We start from the raw sequence: 26345 nt of genomic DNA, 5'->3' as shown, positions 1-26345 counted from the left end.
TTTTTATTATTGTCGTTATTCTATTTATTGCACAATAAAACGAGAAGTGGTGCAGCTTGGAGGTGCGCACATTGAGCAGCTCTAATGCAGTCACAAGACTCCAGACACGGGTGCACAAACATCCTACACGCTGACAGGTCAGTGAAGCTCACACTGACTTCTGTGCGTAACCTTCAACTTTCTTTCTTTTGGATGAAAAAAAAAATCTGCCAGCAAAAACTAGAGGGATGTTGGAGACGCAACAACCTGGGATGACTTTTTGAAATTTAGATTTTGTGAACGAGTTGTGAAAGTTGCGGTAATGTGCGCGACTAGCGCCGAAGATGTCAACCTTGCTTTGCCACCCACGCGAAATCGATTCTATTACCCCCAAGAAGCCGGCTCCTCCACGTATAAATAGAGACGAGAGGATATATCTCCAAAGGCGGTGTTGAACAAGAAGAGCGCACTTCCACGAGGACCAGGAACAGGACCAGGACCAGGACCAGGACCAGGACCAGGACCAGGACCAGGACCAGGACCACGACCAGGACTTAAAACATTTAGGGAGGTCACCTGTCTGCCAACTAGTAAGTGTGTAGTGCCTTTGCAACAACTTAGAGTAAGAAACACACCTTTTAGATTTTATGTGTCTAATGTGATTGATTTGACCAAATGATTTGTTTTATTCTTTATGAGTGAAATCAGTGAAATGATTTGGAGGGTGTTTGCTTCCACCCAGGTCATGCAGCTGGAGAGGAAATGGCACGTACTCCTGACTTTCCTCCTCCTGCTCATCACCTCAGGCGGCCAGTGCATGGACAACAAGGAGGTCAAGCAGAAGGAGAGAAGGACCCTGCTGGACTTCATCTTACAGGTGATCAGAGACAGCGAGAACCTGGACAAACACCTGTCCAAGCGTTGCAGCGGTGGACTCTTTGCCTCCTTCCAGGACCTGAGGGTGTCCTCACGTGAAAAGCCTTTCTACGTTCCCAGGCTGGAGAAGCGTAAACTCACAGGTAAGCTGATAAGATTTATTTTTAGCTTGTGATGAGGGAAGCTTAATCCGTCATTTTAGCATGGCAGACAGCTGTCATTGTTGAACGTCTTACAGGAGCCTGATTAGGAAGCTCCTTTTATTTTGGAAATCCAGAAGATAACATCACATTTCCCCAAATGATCCCAACTTAAAGTGCCTTATTTTTCTTTCCGTTGCTGTACTCCCAAATTTTGACTGGTTGTCAGTGGAATGCCGCCAACCCCGCCCCCACCCGTCCCTCCTCCGTCATTCCTGCAGCCTTACATCAGTGATGGATGGAGAGAGCGTAGCTAGGAACCGAAGATCCATCGAGGAAGGAGGGGCGTCATAGATGAATGACTCATTCACTGTGATTCATTGAGGGATCCGAAAACTTCAATGACAACCAAAAAAGGCAAAAAAAAATCTTTATTGGGTTAGTCAGACAGGATGATCGGTGGAGGGATGCTGTGTCCATCCTGTGCGTAAAAATGGCACGGTACAAACGTTTCCTTGTAAACCTGGCTTTCGGGGCTAGGAGTACACCCCAACCGTTTTATTCTTCCATATCTTCTCAATGGACCATGCTATCGACAGGAAAGTTTGAAACAGAAAGTAGTACAAAGTCACTACCACACGGCTATTATAAGTGTGTCAAGCATGGTCGTGGTGGCAGCATGATCTGGGGCTGCATGAGTGCTGCAGGCGCTGGGGAGCTGCGGTTCATCGAGGTAAACATGAAATCCAACTTGCATCATGGCATTGTGAAGCAGAGCTTGATCCCATGATCCCCTCCCCCTTTTTTTACCCATGAGTCAAAGAAACTTTGCCGAGTACCCACGAGTCAGTGAAACTCCAGTCCTCGTCGAGCACCCGTAAGTTAGCGAAAATCACCTTTTAGTTCAGGACCTGTAAGTCAGAGAAACTTAAGTCTTGGGAAACTTGTGAATTAGTGAACTTTGAGTCTTTGTTAAGACTCACTATACCTCAAGTCTTTGTCGAGTACCCCTGAGTACCCCTCAGTGAAACATGAATCTTCACAAGCACCCATGATGCAGTCAACCTCGCATATGATTCGTTAGTGAACCTTCAGTCTTTGTTGAGTACCCGGGGCTCGTTTAAACTTGAGCCTTTGTCGAGCATCTATTAGTTAGCAAAACATGAGTCTTGTACTTGTCAGTTGACTCACTGAACCTCAAACTTGGTCGAGTACACCTGAGTCAGTGAAATTGGAATATTTGTCGCGCACCCATGATGCAGTGACACTCGAGTTTTTGTCGAGCACTGGTGAGTTAGTGAACTTTGAGTCTTTTCTTTGTTGAGTACCTTTGAGTTAGTGAAACTTAAGTCTTCTTAAGTCTGGGCCCATGAATCAGTGGAACACAAGTCTTGGTTGCACACCTACAAGTTAGTAAATATAGAAGTTAGTTAGAGTCAGTCAGAGTTGAATCTTAATTGAGCACCCTCAATACCGTCAAACTCGAATCTTTGCTAAGCACCCATGAGTCAGTGAAACTTGAGTCTTTGTCAAGTGCCCGTGAGTTAATGAAACTCAAGTCTTCATCGAGCACTCATGATTCAGTAAAACTTGAGTCTTTGTCAAAGACCTGTGAGTTAGTGAAACTCCAGTCAATGGAACTCGAGTCTTTGTTGAGTACCCACGAGTTTGTAAACGTTGAGTCTTTGTCAAGTATTCAAATACAAATCCTCCTTGAGCACCCATGATGAAATCTTTTCTAAGCACCAAGTCAGTCAGTAAAACTTGTTTGTAGGCAAACTCAAGTCTTTGTCAAGAACTCATGAGTTGGTGAACTTTGAGTCTTCGTCGAGCACCCGTGATTTAGTGAAACGTGAGTCTTCTTTGAGTACTCATGAGTCAGTAAAACCTGAGTCTAGTGAAAGTCAAGTCCTGAGTGCCCCTGAGTCTGTGAAACTTGCAGAGCAGCCATGATGTAGTGAACCTCGAGTCTTTGTCGAGCAACCGTGAGTCAGTGAAAGTAATCTGGATCTCTTTCCACGGGTCTAAAACTTTTCTCCAAATGCTGTTAGAGTTGCACAATTCATGACATGTTACCTGGTTTAATTGTTTAATTACCTAGCAGTAGCAGAGGTGACTAAGTGAACGAGTTATTCCAGTCCAGTACCCGAAAGTTCCGATTACAGAAAAAAACTCCCAAGTTTTGAAAGACTGGTTCATTACTTGCACATTTCCAGTAGGAAGGAGTCTATTGAATGTAAATAATACACTGCTTGTCTGCCGTTGGAGATTCTCCCCAACATCCAGCGAGTCAGATCATGCAGTTGGAAAAGGACTTTTCTCAGACCAGTGGCTGGATGGAATTTATCTTTTGATGATACTAAATAAAGCATATTAGCAAATGATGCGTGTCACGCTACCAAAGCTCAGCGGTCACGCAATGATAGATGTTTTGAACACAAAAGGAGATGAGAAGGAGAAAGCAATTGTGTTGCTCCGAGAGTCAAAGCGACGACTCGCTGTTCCCTCCAGGTTTTGGTCATGCAGGCACTCTGCTTTATCAAGGAAGAACGTAGTAGATCCTCCATGGTCCAACACCCATGAGACCGTGATTTGGAACATATATATCATGGATAACATGGATATCAAAAGGAATAGTAAATGTAATATTTGAATCACTTGCATGCATGACATCATGTGAGCATATCCCACGGGACCAAAGATCAGCAAGTGGCAAAGGACTGACCTGCATGGCTGTTTTTTGTTTTTTCTTTGGCTTTTTATTTATGACTGGCTGGCACACATATTCAAGAGAATACAGTGGACCCCCACCTGGACACCATTCAGCATTTTGCAGATTTATCAGCTGGGATAGGTTCCAGCATACCTCTGTGACCATGATGAGGATAAGCACTATAGAAAATCGAAGGGTGGACACTCGTGTCGTATGTTTACATATTATACACCCCGTTCCAAATTCATTCATTCATTCATTCATTTTCTGCCGCTTTTCCTCACGCGGGTCGCAGGGGGTGCTGGAGCCTATCCCAGCTGTCTTCGGGCAAGAGGCGGGGTACACCCTGGACTGGTCGCCAGCCAATCACAGGGCACATATAGACAAACAACCATTCACACTCACCCGTTCCAAATTATGATGCTAATTTGTTGCAGATTTTTTTATATAGCAAATACAAATGACAGCTAGTATAATTTTCAAATCACCAACTTGAACAAACCTCCAGATTTTATTTTGTTAAAAAAATGTAGTAAAAAACTCAACATGCACTGTGCATACATTAAAACGTGAGTCTTCTTTGGGTACTCATTGTTATGCACAACAGATTTTCATTATGAGATCATAAGAAAGCAAACGGTATATCAGTTAAAAACATGTTAACATACAGTAAGATGTCTTCTTTGATATAACATCCATTCAGCTTCTGCTTGAATTTCTTGTCAAAATAGCAGCTGCTATTATGTCGCAAACTGCCTCCTACCTTCTTTTTTTGCTTGACAATGCTCCACAGGTTCTCAATTGAGGGTCACACAATGACTTTTCTCCTTTTATGCCCCCAGCAGCCAATGACAGAGAAGCACTCTTTGCATCATGAGATGGTGCATTGTTCTTCATTTTGTACCATGGAAGAAAGTGGTCAGTCAGACACTCAAAATGCTTTGCTGTGGTCCGTTTCACAGCTTCAGTGACCTACCAGTTCATTCTCAGTATTGATCCCAATCTAAAACCTGACTCCACCACAGCCTAGTTGGGACATGGTGGCCATCCACCTACCATCCACTACTTCATCCATCAGGTATCCTTTGGTTAGGGCTGTCCAAATAGTTGCTCTATGCATAGAGTACCTGCCGACAGCAGCAGCTTCAAACAACTCTTTGCTGCTTCGCCTTTTTAGCAGCTGCTATCTTGATCCGATGAATCAGAAACCGTCTTCATTATGCGCTGAATCAGCTGCATATTTCTTCACAGTATGATGATCACATGTACGTTTCCATGAAATATGGAATGTTTTCATGCCTTGTCTTAGGCATTGGGGTATTTGAAGCTTGACGAAACCTGAGGCATGCTTAAAAATGTTGAACATCATCATCATCATCAGTAGTCTTTTAATTGTGCCCACCGTTACTATGACGGATGTCCAGGATTGGTATCAGTAAACCCAAGAGCCCTGAGACCCACTGCCATTAATGAATTTTGTGGAAAAACCAAAAAATAATGTTAATCCGATTTACATAATACAGTAAAGTCTCATTATATCGATATCGGTTATAACGAATTACTACTTATTACGATACTATTTTCATTTCCCGGCAAATTTCTAGTCTTTTATGATATAATTAGTTCCGTTAGTACGATACCCGGTTATTATGATAATCCGGTTACTACGATGCCCCTTTCATCTCCCGCCAGCCAATTTGGTCTGCTTATATCGATACAAAAGTAGCTTAAATCAATCTTTGCTTAAGGATTTCAATACCAAAAAAGAACACGGCGAACGGCTGCTTCCAGTCAACTTTATTTTTCACACTTCCACCACCAGAGCACAGCACACACACCGATTCCCGCACTGCCTGTATAGAATCTATACACACGAGAGAAACCACGAACGCAGTTGGTTCTTCTGTTGCAGGCATGTGTTTGGCCAGCTATGTGGGGTGGGTTGAGCATGACCTGTGAACCAGGAAGTGCGGGAATCGGTGTGTGTGCTGTGCTCTGGTGGTGGAAGTGTGAAAAATAAAGTTGACTGGAAGCAGCCGTTCGCCGTGTTCTTTTTTGGTATTGAAATCCTTAAGCAAAGATTGATTTAAGCTGCTCGACATTGTTCTATACTATAGAACAATGTCGAGTGCATTATTGCCCACTTTTAATGCAGTTCGGCGCAGGATCGGACATATGGATAGTCCGGTTATATCGGTATTTTTTCCGACTCCCGAGAATATCGATATAACAAGACTTTACTGTAATTAGAAATGCAGTCAATACGTATATACTGTATTATTTTTATGGCTGTCAAAGTTGATGAGTTGAAGCGTTGATGTGTTTGACCTTGGGCCGACCGTTGTTATCCCCGTGTAGCTACAAGTGGGAGCAGCTATTGAGCAGAAATGGAGAAAGAAAGGGGTATTTGGATTGGTAAATTTAGCTTCAAAGCATTGGCAAATGCTATTGCAACAAGTCCAAAGATATTTGTATCTACTGTCGCCGTGACGTGACTATCAGACTACGTTGTCGACTTGCCAAAGAAGAGGGAAGGTACTGAAGCAATAATTGACATTTATACAGTGGTACCAACGAGCGTCCCAACAACTGATGAGTGTTTTTTTTTAAAGCGAGCTCTCCCTGGGCTGATTTTTTTGTTTGGAACTGTGAGCTAAAATTTGGGTATGAGCTGCAAGTTAACAGCAGGCTAGCCTGCTCTAGAACATCAATACTGGGTCACACCAGTAAAACATACGTACATTATAGTGACTCAATTTCCTCCGCATATCCGGGTCCGGGACAGCAATATGAGTATGGAAGCCCAGATTTCCCGGTCCCTGGCCACCTCCTCCAGCTCCGCCGGGTGGACACCAAGGCGTTCCCAGGCCAGCTGTGAAACATAATCCCTCCAGCGTGTCCTAGGTCTGCCCCGGGGCCTTTTCCCGGCTGGGCATGCCCGGAACACCTCACCAGGGAGGCATCCGCACTAGATGCCCGAGCCACCTCAACTAGCTCGTCTCGATGTGAAGGAGAAGCGGCTCTACTCTGAGCCCCTCCCGGATGACTGAGCTCCTCATCCTATCTCTTAGGGTGAGTCAAGCTCCCCTACGGAGGAAACTCATTTCAGCCGCTTGTATCCGCAATCTCATTCTTTGGGTCACAACCCAAAGCTCATGACCATAGGTGAAGGTTGGACCTCACACTCCCACCTTCCCTCACACGTGAAGAAGACCGCAAGATACTTACCTCATTCCCAACCCAAAGGGAGCACTCCACCCTTTTCTGACTGAGAACCATGGCCTCTGATTTCGAGGTGCTGAGTCTCACCCCAAAAGTTTCAGACTCAGATGCAAACCGTCCCAGTAAACGCTAATGGTCGCAGCCCGGAGAGGCCATCAGCCCCACATCATCAGCAAATACTAGCAGTGATGAGATCCTAAGGCCCTTGAACTTGACTCCATCCATGCCTTGGCTGCGCCTAGAAATTCTGTCCATAAAAATTGTGAACAGAATCGGTGACAAAGGGCAACCTTGGCGGAGGCCAACGTTCACCGGAAATAGGGTAGAGCTGGTCCAGTGTTCCGCGACCAGGACAAAAACCACATCATACCCTTCTCTCCAGCACCCTGGAATAGACTTTCCCAGGGAAGCTGAGGAGTGTGATTGGAACACACCCTTCGGTCACCCTTCTTAAAGAGGGGGAACACCACCCCGGTCTGCCAATCCAAAGGTGCTGTTCCCGACTGCCACGCAAGGTTGAAGAGACGTGTCAGCCAACACGGTCCCTCAACATCCAGAGCCTTGAGGAATTCCGGGGCGGAACTCATCCACCCTCAGAGCTTTGCCACTGAGTAGCTTTTTGACCACCCCAGATACCTTAGCCACGGTGATGGAACTGTCCGCGTATGTGTCCTCAGACTCTGCTTCCTCCATGGAAGGGATGTCAAGGGCTTCAATTCCTTCCACCGTTCGACTACATCCTCAATAGAGGTAAGCAGGCCCCCGTCCCCGCTGTCCCCACGATCAGCTGCTTCAGCAATGGAGGCACGGAATATGGCCCATTCGGACACAATATTCTGGTCCTCCCAAGGGCTGCAGGTGAAGCTCTGGTGACAGTTGAGGACTCGACAAACGGGAGACTCTGTGAAGGTGCATTCAGGGACAGTCAAAGAAAGTGGGACAGATCACCGCATTAAACATTCAAAAACCATGAGATTTCTAACTGTATATTATTTTTGTAGCCACCGTACACCAGTAAGAGCCTGGATATTACTTTTCAGAGAGGTTGTGTACCAAATAAATATGAACATTAGCACTTAATAATGTTATCAAATCTTAACTTTATGCATTTTCACATAATATCAGCATTTGGAATCAAATGTGAGGTGAAAGAAAAAGGGTAAAAATACAGTATGGTAGTATTAGTAGTACTGTCATAGTATTGTGCAGTGTGGGACAAAGTTAGACGGGAGACTGAATGACTGACAGAAGGGTTCAGTCACTCTGTTCATTCCGCTATAGAACCAACACGCCCAGGTGTCGAGACAGGATCAGTGAACTCTTGTCATCAAGCCTGTTTGGTAGAGGGAGGAGGAAAACGAACACACATGCACATGCCAATATATCAAGGCGAGCCAAACAGTACACACTTTATCCTGGTTAAGTAATTGTAAAAAGTAACGAAAAAAAAACTAAAAAATTCTCACTAAAAAAATTGAATTTGGAAAAAATAATACTGAATTTGGGAAAAAATAAATTGCATTTCATTGGACCCTACACTTTGTTTTTACCGAGGCCAAGCGCAGCATAGAGGTTATGTTTTTGACAGTATTTATCTGTTTTTTTGTGTTCAATATAACTTCAAATGATAGGCCACACGGTGGTTGAGTGGTTAGTATGTTGGCCACACAGTCAGGAGATCGGGAAGATCTGTGTTGGCCATCTGTGTGTGGAGTTTGCATGTTCTCCCTGTGCTTCCTGTGCTTTCCATTCCAAATACATGCAAGTCAGCTGGGATAGGCTCCAGCATACCCCGCAACCCAAATGAGAATAAACGCTATTGAAAATGGATGAGGTTTTGAATGGATTGAGATGATCCACCATGTGGATCCAGAAATCTTTTAAAGGATTCTTTAGCATTGTGAGACGATGTTCGGCATTTTTGCCTATAATTCCACAAAAAAAACCTCAGAGCACTTGTCGCTTTTTCATGGGTAGATACATACATAAACACTTACCACTATCATTCTAGTGCAGGGGTGGGCAAATACTTTCACTCGTGGGCCGCATTGAGGAAACAAAATTGTCCGGGGGGGCCAGAACATATATATATATATATATATTTAACACACACACCATTTTATACTTATAATTTTCCTTGATTTTTTTTTTGTCTAATTTTATCTGTAAGTGTTATATACTATCAGCTGTATGTTTTCATGTCCCTTTTTTTCAGGAGCACTTTAAACATCACACCACATCTAACTACGTCATTTAATTTGACAGTTTTGTTGTTTTTTTTTTTACTAAATAAGACTTGCAAGTCATGTTGCCAGTTTGTATGTTAAAAGTTGAAATACTTAGAAAGCAACTGGCGGGCCGGATTCAAACGCTTGGTGGGCCGCATGTGGCCCCCGGGCCGTAGTTTGCCCACCCCTGTTCTAGTGTTAGATGTTGGATTGTTAGCATGTTAGCATTGCCAGCATGCTAATATGAGCATAACATGAGCTAATGTGAGCTAGCATTGGAGCATTTTTGACCATTTTTGTGTGTAGATACTATTATGCTAGGTGTTACCATGCTAACATGAGCATACGAGCATTTTTTTGCAATTTTTATGAATATGAACTTATGCAGACACTTTGTGCTATTATGCTAGGTGTTAGCATGCTAATGTTAGCATGTTAGCATTGCTAGCATGCTAATATGAGCATAACATGAGGTAATGTGAGCTAACATTAGCATGGAGCATTTTTAGCCATCTTCGTGTGTAGATACTACTATGCTAGATGTTAGCATGCTAACATGAGCATACTAGCATTTTTTTGCGATTTTTATGAATATGAACTTAAGCAGACACTTTGTGCTATTATGCTCGGTGTTAGCATGCTAATGTTAGCCTGTTAGCATTGCTAGCATGCTAATATGAGTATAACATGAGTTAATGTGAGCTAACACTAGCATGGAGCATTTTTATCCATTTTTGTGTGTAGATACTATTATGCTAGATGTTAGCATGCTAACATGAGCATACTAGCATTTTTTGTGATTTTTATGAATATGACCTTAAGCAGACACTTTGTGCTATCATGCTAGATGTTAGCATGCTAATGTTAGGATGTTAGCATTCCTTAAGTCATCCAAACTTTTCCATGATATATTTTCATGTTCAAGGAAGCTACTCGTTTTGTCACAGTTTTTTTCCATTAAAATTAAAATACGGGTAACTTTGGGTACAGAGGTGAAATACGGTAGTTTTTCTGGGGAAAACGGTAGTGTTGCTGAAGGTTACGCACATATCCTGTTTCAAAATGCAAACAAGTTAGAGGTGGGACAGCGCTTTAACAGATGTCTCTCCTGCATCCAAAAGTGGAGATCCAACATGTTGGCTGTAGTCTGCGTATGTTTAATCCCGCTGCTGCATGTACGTACAGCGAGTTCCAGGGTACGAGTGGAGCCACATGACTACTTGTACAGACTTACTGTGATGAGCATTAACACCCCATATCGTAATCTCTTTAGCCTGTTAGTATGCACTGTTGTGTGAGACCTGCTATGTCGGAGCGGCTATCAGGACTACAGTCTCTATCTGATATACGGAGTCACATCAACCCTTAGGTCCAATTGCTGTCAATAAAACTGTTACAGTTACGTTACTTGGAACCACTTTTCCGTCACTCCACACTGACATGAGGCTTACATTGTACCACTACATGCGGCAATATGCCTCACCATAAGAGTGCCGATTGTATTGAGTTCTGCACTCGTGTAGAGCAGCTACACACAATACCCTGCAAAGGAAACTATCTGGATCTCCCAGAATCTGCACCTATTCCAGCTGTATTTCCTTGGATTTGTGCTTCCCGCCAAAACGCTCTGTGCGCCCACTTCGTTGTGATTGGTCACACTCTCAAACTACTTCCTGTCTACTGCAAACAATACTTTCTACTTTAGTGTGAATAGGAGTGAAAAGTGTCTGGAGACTCCTTTCTTGCCCTGTATGAACTCAAAGACTAGGCACTTCTTGTGCGCCTCCAACCTCGCCTGCCCGAGGAGGAGCACTCATTGTTGGACACACTTTGTCAGAGGCACCATAGAGCTCAGAAGCCGGGTTTACTATCACTGGCAGTCTTGCCGCAAGATCGGTAGTGGAAATGTGGTCGTTGCATATTTTATGTGGGACGACCGTGTCCCAGACAGTGAGCACCACCACGGTGGAAAGAACCACTGTCTCCACTTCTCTGAACGCAGAGCATGTCCAACATTAATTCACCTTTCCCGGCAAGAGCACACTGCTTCTGGCTTCAGCATCAGTTTGACAGATATTTGGCAGATATTTCACGTTCATGTTCACAAAAACAGCGAACTGCCGTTGACAGATGATAATATTTTTCTCTTGTTCCAATAACTTCTGTCTGAGCTTGCCTCGTAAACACAGAGGTTCCTTTGTGACATCACAAAGGAACAGTTTTGTAACGCCCTCTGAAACTGAGCATTTTGAGCCATCCTAAACTTCCAAATGTGCAAACCTCATTATCTGAAACTTTGGCATGGTTTAACACCAGAATACAGCATTCTAACTACATTTATAAGTCAGAAAAGTGGAAAAAGCATCATAGGTTCCCTTTAAGGTGCTAAAAATGCATAAAAATACATTTATTTTAATCAGTATGTTAATGTTTAATATTAATTCATTCATTTTCTATTCTGCTTATCCTCACTACAGGTTGCAGGGGTATGCTGGAGTCTATCCCAGCTACCTTCTACTCGTTGCCATCCAATTCATAAAAATAAATACATTTAAATTAATTTACTTTGAGAATTTTATTTGGAGACCACACCACAGATGTGAGGGAGAGAGGCGGCAGGAATGGGAGGATAGGATTTGGAGACAGTTTTTTTTTTTTTTTTTTTAATATTTGTCATTTCATTTTTTCACACCAGTTGTGTCCAAAGTGCAGTCCAGGGCAAAATATTCTCTCAAAAATATTAAGAGAAAGAAAGTCGTATTCTAATGAAAAATCACAACTCTCTGATTTGGCTAGTGGTAAGTTAGAATATTTAGAGAAAGTTTGTTACGAGAAGAAAATTCTGAAGATAGCTTTCTGAATACCTTATGTTTGTATTTTACTTAATTTCACCATTTTTTTATGCTTGAATATGCTTCATTTAGGCAAAAAATGCATACAATTTGTTTGTTCTGCTTATTTTATGACCAATAGGCCATATTTAATCACGAAACAGCATGAAAAAGTGTGATCGAGTGATTAATGATAATTAATATCTGGGGGGGAATTTTTGTCAAAAATGCTTTACTAAAATGCACAAAATACATGTACCAATGTTTTGTCTGTCTGCTTCACTGATGCTGTTTTGTTTTTTTGTCAACCGTTGAGATTTCACACTTTGTTCAGCGGTCCTTGAATGCACCATAGTTGCTGCGAAACGCAAAAGTTATCATTTCTACAGTGTGACTCCGATTCGATCGAGGGGCGAGTCTATTTTCCTGCAAATGTTGATCCAAAATTAGTGGAGAACATCAAACAAGCAGAAGGCATTTTTATGGGCGTATGAATTTTTGCCATTGAAATGGTACTTCAGGGGAGGCGGAGCAACCTGAGAGGAAAAATATATAAAAACACTTCAGTTATGTAGTTATGTTTTAAAGGCAAAATGAATAGATTTTTTGTTTCTATAGTCTGGTAAGTACAAAATATCCCAATATTTGTTGCAGAAAATCAATTTATCTGGGATTTGGGGGAGCCCCAACTGCATTTACCTTTGAATATTCTCACTCATACAACTCATCCAACCAGGTTTAATCACTTCATGCTCAAACACCAGATAGGACAGCCCTCAGGAGAAAACTTCCCCTTGGTAGTTTTTGAGAATGAAGTGGCCAACTTGAACGGTCCAGCTGTGATGCATTCAGTGCCCTGACAACCCAACTGTATGATCATCAACGTATCACAATATCGTGAAACCTAACGCTCACTTTCCCTTGCAGAAGTTGTTCCTCGAGATGTAAACATGAAGAGCAAGTTCATTCAACACTTCACAGGTAAGAAAACTACGAAAAAGGGTTTTATTTTCATGATGGAGGAAATCTTTTTGATTAAAGTCTCCTTTGAAAGCCAAACTGTTTTATCTGGAACACGCATGACTGAACACATTTGGTTCTTTTCCCCATGCAAGAATGGCAGGTTTAAAAAAAATGAATACGTCTAAGCCAGTGTTTTTCAACCTTTTTTGAGCCACGGCATGTTTTTTACATTGGAAAAATCTTGTGGCACACCACTAACCAAAAATGTTCCAAAATGTCACCACAACCTCACACGTGCATCAATAAGTCTATGGGAGGAACAAGGTAGGTGTTGCCACACGGACCAATATTACATTGCTCTGCCAGTCTTTACACCACAGACACTCCACAGTAGCCACGTTTTTACATCACCACTTTTTCTCTTTCCCAATCACCTTTCGGGAAACAATGGTATCCATGGAAAGGAATATTCCAATCTCTTGCCTACATGCATCGTGAAAATCAACCAGAATAGTCAATAGGGCATGCCCAGTAAAACGTAAACATCAACATCACGTGATACCGGCTTCCCCGAGTTTTTCTTTCACTTGTTGGAATAACTCCGTATTGCCAGTTTTTCGTCTGTCCAGTCTTGAAATTTAGTTTGAATCAAAAACAAACTTTGCTTAGTCCAGTGCCGATTGCTGGCCTCCATTTTTAAAAGTGCAGAACGTCTGGATCTGCGTGTTACGTCATATCTGAGCATGCGCTCAAAGAACGCACCCGGGATCAATTTAAACAGGAAAAGATCAAATTCAATCTTGCTAATATTTTATTATTAAACTCAGGACATGTTTTATATAGATATATATTTTCTTTTTTAATAAAACTGCACTTGTGAATAAAATATAGAAGGGTTTAGATTCTGCTCCACAGATGGCGGTAATGCACACGAAAGCTGCTTGCCAACCGCCAATAAACAACAGAAGAAGAAAAACACCACGAAGAAGAAGGCACCCTGACAACTTTCCGTTTGAGCGGGTACAAGATACATTAAAGTCTCGTAAAGTCGGAAAAAATACCGATATAACCGGACTATCCATATATCCGATCCTGCGCCGAACTGCATTAAAAGTGGGCAATAATGCACTCAACATTGTTCTATAGTATAGAACAATGTCGAGCAGCTTAAATCAATCTTTGCTTAAGGATTTCAATACCAAAAAAGAACACGGCGAACGGCTGCTTCCAGTCAACTTTATTTTTCACACTTCCACCACCAGAGCACAGCACACACACCGATTCCCGCACTTCCTGGTTCACAGGTCATGCTCAACCCGCCCCACATAGCTGGCCAAACACATGCCTGCAACAGAAGAACCAACTGCGTTCGTGGTTTCTCTCGTGTGTATAGATTCTATACAGGCATGTGTTTGTGTGTGCTGTGCTCTGGTGGTGGAAGTGTGAAAAATAAAGTTGACTGGAAGCAGCCGTTCGCCGTGTTCTGTTTTGGTATTGAAATCCTTAAGCAAAGATTGATTTAAGCTGCTTTTGTATCGATATAAGCAGACCAAATTGGCTGGCGGGAGATGAAAAGGGCATCGTAGTAACCGGATTATCATAATAACCGGGTATCGTACTAACGGAACTAATTATATCATAAAAGACTAGAAATTTGCCGGGAAATGAAAATAGTATCGTAATAAGTAGTAATTCGTTATAACCGATATCGATATAACGAGACTTTACTGTACCTCAATTGGATTGGTTAAAGGAATATTCCATCCCTGTTCAATTCTTTCCGTTTGAGCAAATAAACCAAATGCAATTGGAATATTTGGATCCATATATTCATGGGTATTGACATAATATTTGCAAATGATGATTAATAAATGTTGATTATAAAAAGTGATATTGGATAATTCTTCACGGCACACCTGACGGTTTCTCAAGATACACTAGTGTACCGCGGCACAGTGAAAATCACTGGTCTAAGCCACTGTTTTTCCAATGCTGGGGCCACGTTGTACCCCTGGGGATTCTTGAAGGTACTCCAAAGAATATGTTTGTATATGGTGGGGAAATAATGCCTATTTTTGAAGTTTGCATTCATACAGTAGATTTATATACACTATTCACAAATGTTGTTAAAATTCCTATTAAATGACTTGGTGTCTGCAGACATCTGCTAAAAAATAGCCCCATTTTGTGTCCTCCGCCATCACATGCGTTATGCATGGGAAACACCTTGAACACCTTCTCTTTTGCTTCTTGCACATGCCGCCGACAAAGCAAGAAGCTAGGCTATAGCTATGACTCCATGTTTCGTCATCAATTCACGCTCAAGGACTAGATAGGACAGCTCTGGGGTGAAGAGATGGCGCAGCATCCAATGTGTTCATCCAATTGGTCAAGGACTGTTTCACTTTTTTGTGGTGCACAACAGTCGGTTACGATGTTGGACAGTCAACCAGAAATGCCTACCTGGCTAAAAAAAAAAGGTTGACAAGCTAACTTCCAGTATGCCGAGGTCATTGAAAACTTGATGAACTCTACGAGTGCTGCCGAGCGTTGGAGGCTTAGATCGCTACAATGCAGCGAAGCGCTACATGGTCTGCCGCTGACAGACTTAGGACTTAAGCTGATTAGTTTTCTCAGGACAAGGATAGACTTCATTAGTTGTGTGAAAATCTCTCCGCTTAAATGAAACATGTTAATTGACGAATCGATTCTTCTATTGATGACTACATGCATTTGAGCCGTGACCCGGTTTTACACTGGGACACTGCACAAAAAGTCACTCTGATCCGTTCAAGTTGTGGCTTTAAAAGAAATGTAATTCATTTTGGCTGATGAGACCCTTTTTGTGTTCCCTATCAAGCAGGACCAGTCAAGTTTTCATCGGAATGCAGAACACACTTTGACAGACTTTATCACAACACAAGGGATTGCTCAAGACCGGCCTGTACGTAAAACATTCTAATCTTTTACACAATCATTCATGTCACATTCTCATCTTGGAAAAAAACACATTCCTAAATTTACACTCCAAAAACGTACAGTATATTTACAATCCTGACCCAGGTCAACATGGAAGATGGAAAAGTACAGCATACAGATATCATACCCCTAAGAAAAATATTTTATTGGTTTGTTATAATGACTGAAATATTTAATCATATGTTTTAATATGTTCTTTTTACACACAAACAACTTACATAGCTGGCTACGATGAGAAATGAACATACGGCACATTAGTATTCACTTTTTCTACAATTTGTTATGCAACAAAGAAAGAAATAAATGTATATTGTACACATATATGAAGTATTTTGACAATTGTTTGCTAATTTGCTAAAAGTATAAAAGTATTGACAGCGTTGCAAATGAGTTATATGAGAAACAGCTGTCTGTATGATGCAGTGTACTCATTGGACCGTACAGGAAGCTGCCATGTTCACTATAGTTGGAGTAGGCTGCAAGGATGAAAAAAAAAAAAAGAAAAGATGAATATTTATTCATTTTCATCGCACATTTGGCACCCTCTGCAGGATGGACACCAGCGCCCAGAAACCAAACCGAAACTCAAATATATTGCATTTCCTATAAATATCATGTACAGTAGATATGAATATGGCTAACTTAATGACCTTTTTTTTTCAGATTATAAAAGATGTGCAAGATTGCTGACACGGTTAGCAATGAGTCCTCTCTGCTTGCAATCATAGATATCAAATGTAAGTACAAATATGATGATTCATCTTCTTAAGTCAGGTACTGTACTGTACTGTAAATTCCAGACCTGAATATAAGCTACCCACACCAAATTTGAAGAGAAAAAAAAGTACATAAAAAGTGGGTAATGTTCCAGATGTTGACTGTTTTTTGGGATCATCCATTCCAGGTAAATATATCATATAGCAGACCAACACATGGATACGTAGATGAGAAGGGAAATGAACTTCATAGGATTTACAGAAAGTCTGCAATCATCATTTAAACTAAAGTAGGCAGGTGGATACATTTGGGCACACCAACAAAAACTGACATCAATATTGAGTAGATCCTCCTTTATCAGAAATAAATGCTTCCTATAGCTTCCAATGAAGGTCTGGACTCTGGTTGAAGGTATTTTGGACCATTCCTATTTCCAAAACATCTCCAGTTGAGTCAGGTTTGATGGTTTCCAAGCACGGACAGCCAGTTTTAAATCACACCACAGATTGTCAGATTTTCCATCATATTTAGGTCTGGGGACTGAGGTGGCCATTCCAGAACGTTGTGCTTGTTCCTCTGCATGAATGCCTTAGTAGCATTGGAGCAGTGTTTAGGGTCATTGTCTTGGTGGAAGCATCCAGCCAACTTCAACGTTGTCACTGATTCTTGATGACTGTTGGCAAGAATCTGCTGATACCAACTGGAATCCTTGACACCTTCAACTTGAAGAAGATTTCCAGTACCTACACTGGTCCCACAGCCCCCCAGCATGATGGAACCACCACCAAATGTTACTGTGGGTAGCAAGTGTTTGTCTTGGAATGCTGTGTTTATCATCCGCCATGCATACCGCCCCTTTGTAGGTAAAATGGAGGTAAAATGTTTGTTCTGCTTCTGTTTTTGAGTTAATAATGATTTTAAGTACAGTAAACCTCGGATATATCGGACTCGGATATATCGGAAATTCGCTCACAACGGACAGATAAAAAAGAACAAATTTTTCTGTAATGCATTTCCAATAAAAATTCATTGCATATATCGGATTTTTTATAACGGATTTCGCCTATTTCGGACAAAATCTCCAGTCCCGTTTTCCGGTATACGCATATAACGGATTTCGCTTATATCGGACAAAACCAGTGGGAACAATTGAATCCGATATATCCGAGGTTTACTGTATTACATAACCAGCCCCCCAACTTGCTCCAAATTGAACCAAAATGGTGTCATTTTTTTGTGCAAGTAAAATGGCTGTTTGTGATGCTTTGGTTTTTGAGTTATACGTTATTATGAGTTATTAAGTTAGGGCATTCCAGCCCTTTTGGACAGAGGGGTTTGGTTGTGTGTCTCAGAAGAACTGTGCCGTGTGCACTTTATGTTTTAAGAACGTTGCGTGCCAAACGTCAAGCGTTAAGCGACATTTTGAGACAAAGCACGAGACGGCATTGCTCATTGCATTGCTAAGGACGGAAAGATGACAATAAGGAGGCTATTCTCAGTTTGTCAACTTGCCAAACAGAAACAATCAAGTAAAAAAATCAAGGACATTCCCACGTCAGCTCAAAGTGTGGTTAAAAGATGCTAGCATTGCGCTTGACGAGAGCGTGGATGTAAACGACATCCTGCGTTTGGCAGCCATGGCAAGGTCGTGTGAGTCATCTGTAAGAGAGGAACTCTGCAGCCTGACACAATAAAAGGTGAAGACACAGCCAAAGCGAACAGTTGAACATTTTGAGGATCCGGGGCTTGACATGAGCAAAGTGTTTGCAGTGACTACAGATGGCGCCCCCACCATGGTTGGGAGACAAAAGGGAGCTGTGCAAAAATGTCAAATTGGGATCTTGGTGACGTTATGGCTACGGTGGCAAAGGTTGTTAACTTCATAGTTAAACGATCTGCGCTGACAAGCCGACAGTTTCAGAGATGACAGCGCGTACAAAGATCTACGTCTCCATTCAGCAGTCTGAGGGTTGGCTCAGAGAAGCGATTTGTCAGCTGCTTAGATGCGATCAAGGCCTTTTGGCAGGAAAAGGCCAAATCTATCCAGAAGTGGAGGACAAGAAGTTGGTCGTACTGACTGGTAGGCGCCTGTTTATGTGTAGTAGACTCAGCTTAACTTGGTTGGAAGACTAAATATGCCAAGATGTTGATGTTGTATTATGATATAATACAGTTTTTGATGCACTGTAGTTTGTTTTTGACATTCCCACTGAAAGCAGTGTTTTGAAATAGGATCCATGCATAATTTGTTGTGGATAACAGAACAAAGTATATTTAAAATATGCTTGCATGTGGCCTGCATGGAATAAAATTCCAGGTGTGTTGGAAATGTTTTTGTACTTTGTGTCAATAACCGTAATTTTACTTTGTTTTAGCCTTCTGTTGATTATGACACAGTGAGAATTTCTGACACTTCATGTCAAAAAGGTTGCCGACCCCTGGTCTAGACCGTGATGCTGAACCGTCTTTGCTCTTAGGTCATGTGACAGTTGTTTTGAGGCTACCATAGAGGCTACTATAGAGAAGATGCAACTTAAATACCCTTTAAGGGAGTGTAAACTATTGTTGTGTTCCTATAATTAGTCCACATTTAACCACCTGCCTACTGTAGTTTAAATGATGAATGCAGATTTTCTGTAAATCTTATGAAGTTCATTTCCCTTCTCATCTATCCCTGTGTTGGTCTGCTATATGATATATTTACCTGGAATGGATGATCCCAACCACCAGTCATTTAGAAAGAGAAGTTTTTTTTCTGCCACAGTCCAAGCAGAAGCCACATCAAGTCTACACTTGATCAAACTTACTCAAGATTTGTCAGATCAAAACCAAATGGCTGCAAACGACTTCAAAACATGTGATTACCATTATTACTTTCTGAATCTGCACTCTCAGCATCATGGGAACTGTAATTCTTTTTTAGCCATAAATTAGCCACACGGTAGTTTAAGCCGCTGGGATAGGCTCCAGCATACCCCTGCAACCTTAGCAATGGTCAAGCGGCATAATAATTGTTTAATGTCTGCAGTAATAATAATAATAATAATAATAATAATAGGCGGCACGGCGATCGAGTGGTTAGCGCGCAGACCTCACAGCTAGGACACCAGGGTTCAATTCCACCCTCCGTGCATGCGTGGGTTCTCTCCGGGTACTCCGGTTTCCTCCCACATTCCAAAAACATGCTAGGTTAATTGCCGACAAATTGTCCATAGGTATGAATGTGAGTGTGAATGGTTGTTTGTCTATATGTGCCCTGTGATTGGCTGGCCACCAGTCCAGGGTGTACCCTGCCTCTCGCCTGAAGACAGTTGGGATAGGCTCCAGCACCCCCGCGACCCTCGTGAGGAAAAAGTGGTAGAAAATGAATGAATGAATAATAATAATAATAATGAAAATCCTTAATAATATTAAATTGCGTATTTAGAAGGTCGTAAACAGGTTTTCTTTGCTCTAACTATGACAATCTTTGATTCATCAATTGGGAATCCTACTTTGTGGAAATTCACTCATCACGTTTGAGCCTGGAACCAATTAGGCGCCATAAACGAGGGAGATAGTCTGTCTAGATGTGTGGGAAATATTACACAATAGCCATTTCTAACAGTTAGCCTAATATACATGGTTGATGCAATGTACTACAAAGCGTACTCGCTGCTGTGAGAAATATGACATAACAGCCAAAGACAATGTGCTGTATGAGACAGGATGTCCAGACTTTGCTCATGAATAACTTCCTGTCACCACCGAATCAACTTTTCTCAAGAACCATTTGATGACACGAGCAGAAGCTCAGGTCGGTGCTTTTGTTAAAACAACGGGTCAGATCCTCACTGGTCCCGAACTCGTCCATCGTGACTCAATGAGTGCACTCAGCGGGCTGCAATTAGCACCGGCTGGTGAGTGATTGCTGTGAGAGAGTTCATCTGCATACTTCCTTACATCGGATTTGGTGGAATTGTGGTGATGTGAAAATTGACAAATTCCCAAGTGCTCTCCACTGAATCACGTAATGAGGACCCCTCTCGCAGCCTTCTGGAATCATCTGTCACACGTCGATCACGTTTCAAGGGCTTGAAGTGATTCATGCTTGAGTCATCGTTTGTGAACGAGATCAGCCGTAAATGAACCCTAACGACCCTCTTTGCTCAGCTGCCATCATCATAGAAACGACTTAACTCATTCAACCCCAGACACTTTTCCAAAGACAACCCCTTCAGTACCGCTCATTTAGACCATTTGGAACGATCTATCAAGGAACACAGAATGTTGTGTTTTATGGCTATAAAAACATGGAACCTACCGTCTTTTTTCTTTCTTTCGTAATCAGCAGTAGAACATAGGCAAGTATCAGGAAAATATCAGTTCCTGACTAAAAGCATACAGTATCTACGTCTTTACATGTTTCCCCCCATCCCCCACAGGTCCCATCATGATGGAAGACCGTGTTGCCAAGGAAGTGCCTTCAAATCCTCAATCTTTCTAATTCGGTTTGCCTTCTTGACATCACCCACAATGCTGTCGGACATTGTTTGTTTGGTTTTTTTCTATACAGTAATCCCTCGCCACTCTCACAGTATTTCAAAATAGATTAATTCGTAAATCATGCTGTTTTGTGGTTGACTATGGACAAATAGCATATTTAAGCTAGTATTTTATGGGAAGGGTGGGAGCTAATTCAAGCATTTTTAAGCATAAAAAAGCTAAATCAGGGGTGTCCAAACTTTGAAAATTGAAAGGATGCAACTTTGCCACTTTGATATTTTGCAAAGCAACACTTATATGATGAGACGTTACATATATACTTACGTATATATTGTATTTCAAGAATACTTCAACATTCATCTTAAATAATCTTTGTAATATTTTCACTTTATTCACATATTATAACCGTTTCTTTTTTCTGTATCTTTTAAATAACTTGACTTAACTGTATGCTACTAAAAATGACATTTTTCCTAATATTCCAAGTTTGTTTTCGTTTCTGTAATTGGAATATGACTTAATTCTCTTACTTTATTCACATACAATTACAGTTGTTAATTACAGCTGTTCTGCTGCTGTTGTTTTCCTCAAATATCCCTTGTAATTTTTTTTCACATAATATTCTGACTGTATTCCCATAATATTTTGACTTTATTCCCATAATAAAACTTTTTCCTTAACGTAATATTCAAAAAATGTAAACATTTTTTTCATATTATTATATTTATTATTAGAAATATTACTATAAATAACATTTTTCTTTAATTAAAAAAAACATTTTCCTCATTTCATTTTGTTTGTCATAATATTATCACTTAAAATTGTAATATTTTTCTTTGTAAAAATCAAATTATTGCATCATAATATCACAAGTTTATTCTTTAATTGTGTTTCTTTTCATTATAAGACAACTTTGGTCTCTTTATTTTTTTTACTTTATTCATGTAAAATTACAGCTGTTAATTCCATTTATGCTGCGTTTTTTCCCCTAATTTTTCCTGAATAATCTTAATTTTTTCCCTCGTTACAAGTTTATTCTCATAAAATTGTGTGTGGGGGGAGGGGGGGGGTTCTTGTTAGAATACAATGTTTTTTTCTTTATTTTTTTAACTTGCAAATGACATCTATTTTTGTCTATTTCTGCTGTATCTTTTTTAATTTTCCAACTATTTCAACTTTTTTTCTTGGTACTTTTCTTCTTGAAATTTTGATTTTACTGTCATAACATTTTCACATTATTCTCATAATATAACTTTTTTTCTGCAGCCTAATTTCAATATTATAAATGTAATATTTTGACGTTATGCTTAAAAATGACTTTATCTTTATGGTGTTATTTATATCATTTTTTGGTTTGTTGTGTGTTTAAATTCTATTTTCAGAATGTACAATTTGGACACCCCTGAGTAATTGAAGTAAAATAGAAAAAAGAGGCATTGAAAGATATGATGATATTCTACACTGGCCACTAGGTGTCAGTAATGGTACTGTAATGTTGGTTGAGACACACAAGCACCAGACCACTTAACCGCGATAAACGAGGGATGACTGTATTTGACATAACGCATGTATATTTGTAAGTTGACATTAATTTAATATGAGGCATATTTATTGAGACGCTGTGTGTGTAATATTTCCAAATCATGCAGAGTTGAATGATGAGTTTGCAAAGGTTCTCCTCCGCCATTGTTGTGAAGCGACAAGCCGGCCTTGCAGTGAACCATTTGTCATCCTCTCGTCCTCATCACCTTTTTATTTGGCACTTGAGTGACATGCCGAGAAGAGTGAGAAGAGGCGGAATGACATCCAGTATGTGATAAGACACTGCACTATCCGACAATAAAGACTATTGAAGCAGAGCCAATATTGAGATTATTGCCAATAAAAGGCAGGCGATGACATCACGGGTCGGACTGAAAATGGAAGTGAATGACGGGAAAATACAGCCCAACCTCCAAGGTGGCACAATCTTTCCCATTTTGGCAAAACACTTAGTGTTTTTAGGATGAATTTATAAATAGGTGAGAAGGTAGCAGTTTTCCATGTTTATGTCTTTATGCTTCAGTTTGCTTTCATACAGTAGAAGAGTCCGAAGCTGAACGTCCTCTAAAGTTGAACAATTCAGAGTTCCACCAAATTTGTCAGTGTGATGACAACCCTTTCTTATTGAGGTATGCAGGTCTCGGCCTCGGACTTGGACAACGTGTTAAACCGGTTCCCAGAGGAATTCTGTGGGGACTACTCTGGGAATATGGGGTACCGGGCCACCTAATTCAGGCGGTCCGTTCTCTGTATGACCGATGTCAGATCTTGGTTTGCATTTCTGGAAATAAGTCTGAACAGTTTCCAGTGAGGGTTGGACGCCACCAGGGCTGCCCTTTGTCCCCCATTCTGTTTATTACTTTTAGGGACACAATTTCTGGGCGCAGCCTGGGTGTGGAGGCATTTCGCTTTGGCTTTTTGCAGATGATGTGGTCCTGCTGGTTTCCTCGAGCCGCGACCTTCAACTTTCACTGGATTGATTCACAGAAAAAGGATAAAGTGTTTGGAAAAAGGTTTGGGATGAAATCCTGCCCCAAGTTGAGAAGTTGAAGTACCTTGGGGTCTCGTTCACAAGTGAAGGAAGGATGGAACGTGAGGCTGACTGGTATGGTGTACATTGGTCTGTTGTTGGCAGACCAGTAGGGGGCCTCAGGGAAGACCCAGGACCTGTTAGAGAGACGGGCCTGGGAACACCTCGGGATCTGCCAGGAGGAGATGGGTGAAGCAACTCGGGAGAGAGAAGTCTTAGGCTGCTGCCCCTGCAACCGGACCTTGGAAGACGATAGACGGATGGATGGCGTCTGTGTCCTGGCTGCTCAGCACAATATGGATAAAACAGCAATATTATCTCAAGCATCATCAAAGGGTGAGTACTATTTTTACGATGCAGATGCACTTGCATTGCTTACTTTTAATAATGGACATACATTCCTTATATTTCGTACATTGTTCCTGAGACAAGTGGGCTGAACCTTCCTTAATGGATTGTGTTCCAAGTACAAAAATCCCTTCTTTGCCCCGATTAGTTGGTTCCAGACCCCACCGTGATAAGTGAATTTCCACAAGGTAGGATTCAATCTTCATAAACAGAATATTTTTGTAGTTATAGCATAGAAAACCTGTTTATTATTTTCTAATTGGACATGATTCCAGCCCTGCAGACACTCCTGTTATTCTTTGTTTACGTCACATCACACAGGCTACAGGCTAACTGCAGGGAGATAACACACGCCCGCCTCGACAATTTACTTTTTACAATTTACTTCTAAACTTCAAATGTCTCAGATGGACTGGGGAAGAAGCACAAAGAAGTCACTAACTTACCACTTCCACACGGAATGAGAGAATATTTGTGTCCATCTCGGATGTGGCATGCCGGCGCGACTCTGCTGGCTCAATGGCCAGTCTCCATGCCGCATGAAAGGTCAGGTCATCTCATAACATGGCTGGTGACCACAATACCACATATAACTTGGTGTTTTTGACCAATAGGTTATCGTCAACCAGGGACCAGTCAACCATCATTATTTTCAAAAAGAACGTGATATAGTGAGGGACGACTCTACTTTTCATACTGGCTGCAAAATAAGCCAAAACGGCACCAAAGAAAGTTGAAAGTGCCAGATTTCTATAAAGGTGAGAAACACTATTGAATTCAACTGCTAGGAATGGAATATTTTCCTCTCTGTTTTGGCAATACAACATGTTTATTACAGATGCTAATTCAATTTCTGCTGTTTCCCCTCAAAATATTTCAACTTTCTTCAATCTTTGAAATGTCTTTCCTTGTAATGACTTTATTCCCGTAAACACACCAGTTAGTTGTTGGATTAAATAACATTTACCAAGACCTCAAGTCTTGGCTTTTCTTTTGACATCGGCTGCCAAATAAGCATAAAAACGGCGACAAGGAAAGTCGCAAGTGCAAGAAATGCTACTGAGTTCAAAAAATAACTGTTGGGAAAATATTTGTATTGGTAATGCAACATAGCCGTGTGGCAATATCACTCATTTAGTTTCGTCCCTTAAAATCACAGCTCTGTGTCTGCTGTAAAACTGTATTGTATCAACATATAAAAAGGTGTTTTTTTCTCAACTTTTTTACACTTTTAAATGTGTACAAATATGCACAAATCAAGATTCAACATCAAAAATGCCTCAAAATCAGATATTTCACATACGTATAACCGTTGAATGAACATATACTATGGAGGAAGATGACTAAAATATTTTACCTTTAAAAAATTGCAATGTAATTTTTGGCTTGCTAACAAATGGATTAGTGACCCTCTTCTGGGTCCTGACCCCAAAGTGGTGAACCACTGGTCCAGATGGTTGAAAGCATGTGGTGAAAACCTTTTATGAGCCACATGATACTAAAACAGGGGTGGGCAAACTTTTTGACTCGCATTGATATGACAAAATTTAGGGGGGGCAGACTATGTATTTTACACGTAACAGTCCACCTGGTATTATTGTATCTGTAAAATTGTCATGCAATCTGCTATTATTATTTGTTATTTTATATTTCTATTTAAATATTTTAAAAATAATAAAATATTATAATTACAATAAAATTAAAATAATGATTATTATATTATTATTATGTAAAATATGCAAATATAGCAATAATATTATATATAATTAATATAATAATTAACACTAATATAATAATTATAATAATCATAATAATTCTAATAATAATTATAATAATCTAATAATCTAATATTAATAATAATAATAATTATTATTATTATTATGTGCTTGTGTCCCTTTTTTCAGGAGCACTTTGTAAATAACAGACCATGTCAAAAAACGAAATTGATAAAACCATCAAAAGGTTGGCTCAGGCCATGATGCCAGGTTGTATGTTGAGTTTAAATGAAATACTTTGGAAAGATTGGGCGGGCCGTATTCAAACACTTGGCGGGCCGGATGTGGCCCGCGGGCCGTAGTTTGCCCATCCCTGTACTAAAACCACCTTCCTTCTTACCTTCTTCATCCCATCCGTGTGCACAGATAGGAGCCTGGGGACCAGTTGCTGGTTTTACTGGGTTTTTTTTATGTATTATTTGAAAGGACTTATAAATATTGAGCCAGACAAGCACAGCAAAAGCGATGAGAGAAGATTACCACAGCTCAGTTCTCACGCTGCAGTGTCTGGATGGCC

The 26345-nt window shown here is 40.8% G+C and overlaps 1 protein-coding gene across 4 annotated transcripts; it reads left to right on the top strand.

The window, feature by feature from the left end:
* The first annotated feature begins 73 nt into the window (after positions 1-73).
* alkal1 (ALK and LTK ligand 1) lies at positions 74-21218 on the top strand. 4 transcript variants are annotated; one of them, XM_078789902.1, is made up of 7 exons: positions 74-493; positions 524-569; positions 722-998; positions 12917-12970; positions 15813-15896; positions 16595-16668; positions 21073-21218. In XM_078789902.1, the coding sequence occupies exons 3-6, from the start codon at positions 725-727 to the stop codon at positions 16657-16659; spliced, it is 477 nt and encodes a 158-aa protein (XP_078646028.1). In that variant the 5' UTR covers positions 74-493; positions 524-569; positions 722-724; the 3' UTR covers positions 16660-16668; positions 21073-21218. The 4 variants fall into 4 exon arrangements, with proteins under 4 accessions (XP_078646028.1, XP_078646029.1, XP_057930424.2 ...); XM_078789903.1 differs by having other exon boundaries at positions 74-497; positions 534-569; XM_058074441.2 differs by lacking the exon at positions 74-493 and having other exon boundaries at positions 494-569; positions 15816-15896.
* Positions 21219-26345: the final 5127 nt, after the last annotated feature.

The sequence above is a fragment of the Doryrhamphus excisus genome, linkage group LG4 (genome assembly GCF_037039965.1).
Source record: "Doryrhamphus excisus strain RoL-2023G ecotype Guam linkage group LG4, RoL_Dexc_Guam_v1.1, whole genome shotgun sequence".
Classification (NCBI taxonomy): Eukaryota; Metazoa; Chordata; class Actinopteri; order Syngnathiformes; family Syngnathidae; genus Doryrhamphus; species Doryrhamphus excisus.
Note: the sequence above shows the minus strand (reverse complement) of the source record. Positions and strands in the feature narration are given on the sequence as shown.

What these genes read in the sequence shown, in the direction of transcription:
- alkal1 (XM_078789902.1), top strand. Translation starts at nt 725, where the DNA reads ATGCAGCTGGAGAGGAAATGGCACGTACTCCTGACTTTCCTCCTCCTG. An exon ending in GGAGAAGCGTAAACTCACAG is followed by an intron (nt 999 to 12,916) that starts GTAAGCTGATAA and finishes TTTCCCTTGCAG; the next exon opens with AAGTTGTTCCTCGAGATGTA. An exon ending in GTTCATTCAACACTTCACAG is followed by an intron (nt 12,971 to 15,812) that starts GTAAGAAAACTA and finishes TTCCCTATCAAG; the next exon opens with CAGGACCAGTCAAGTTTTCA.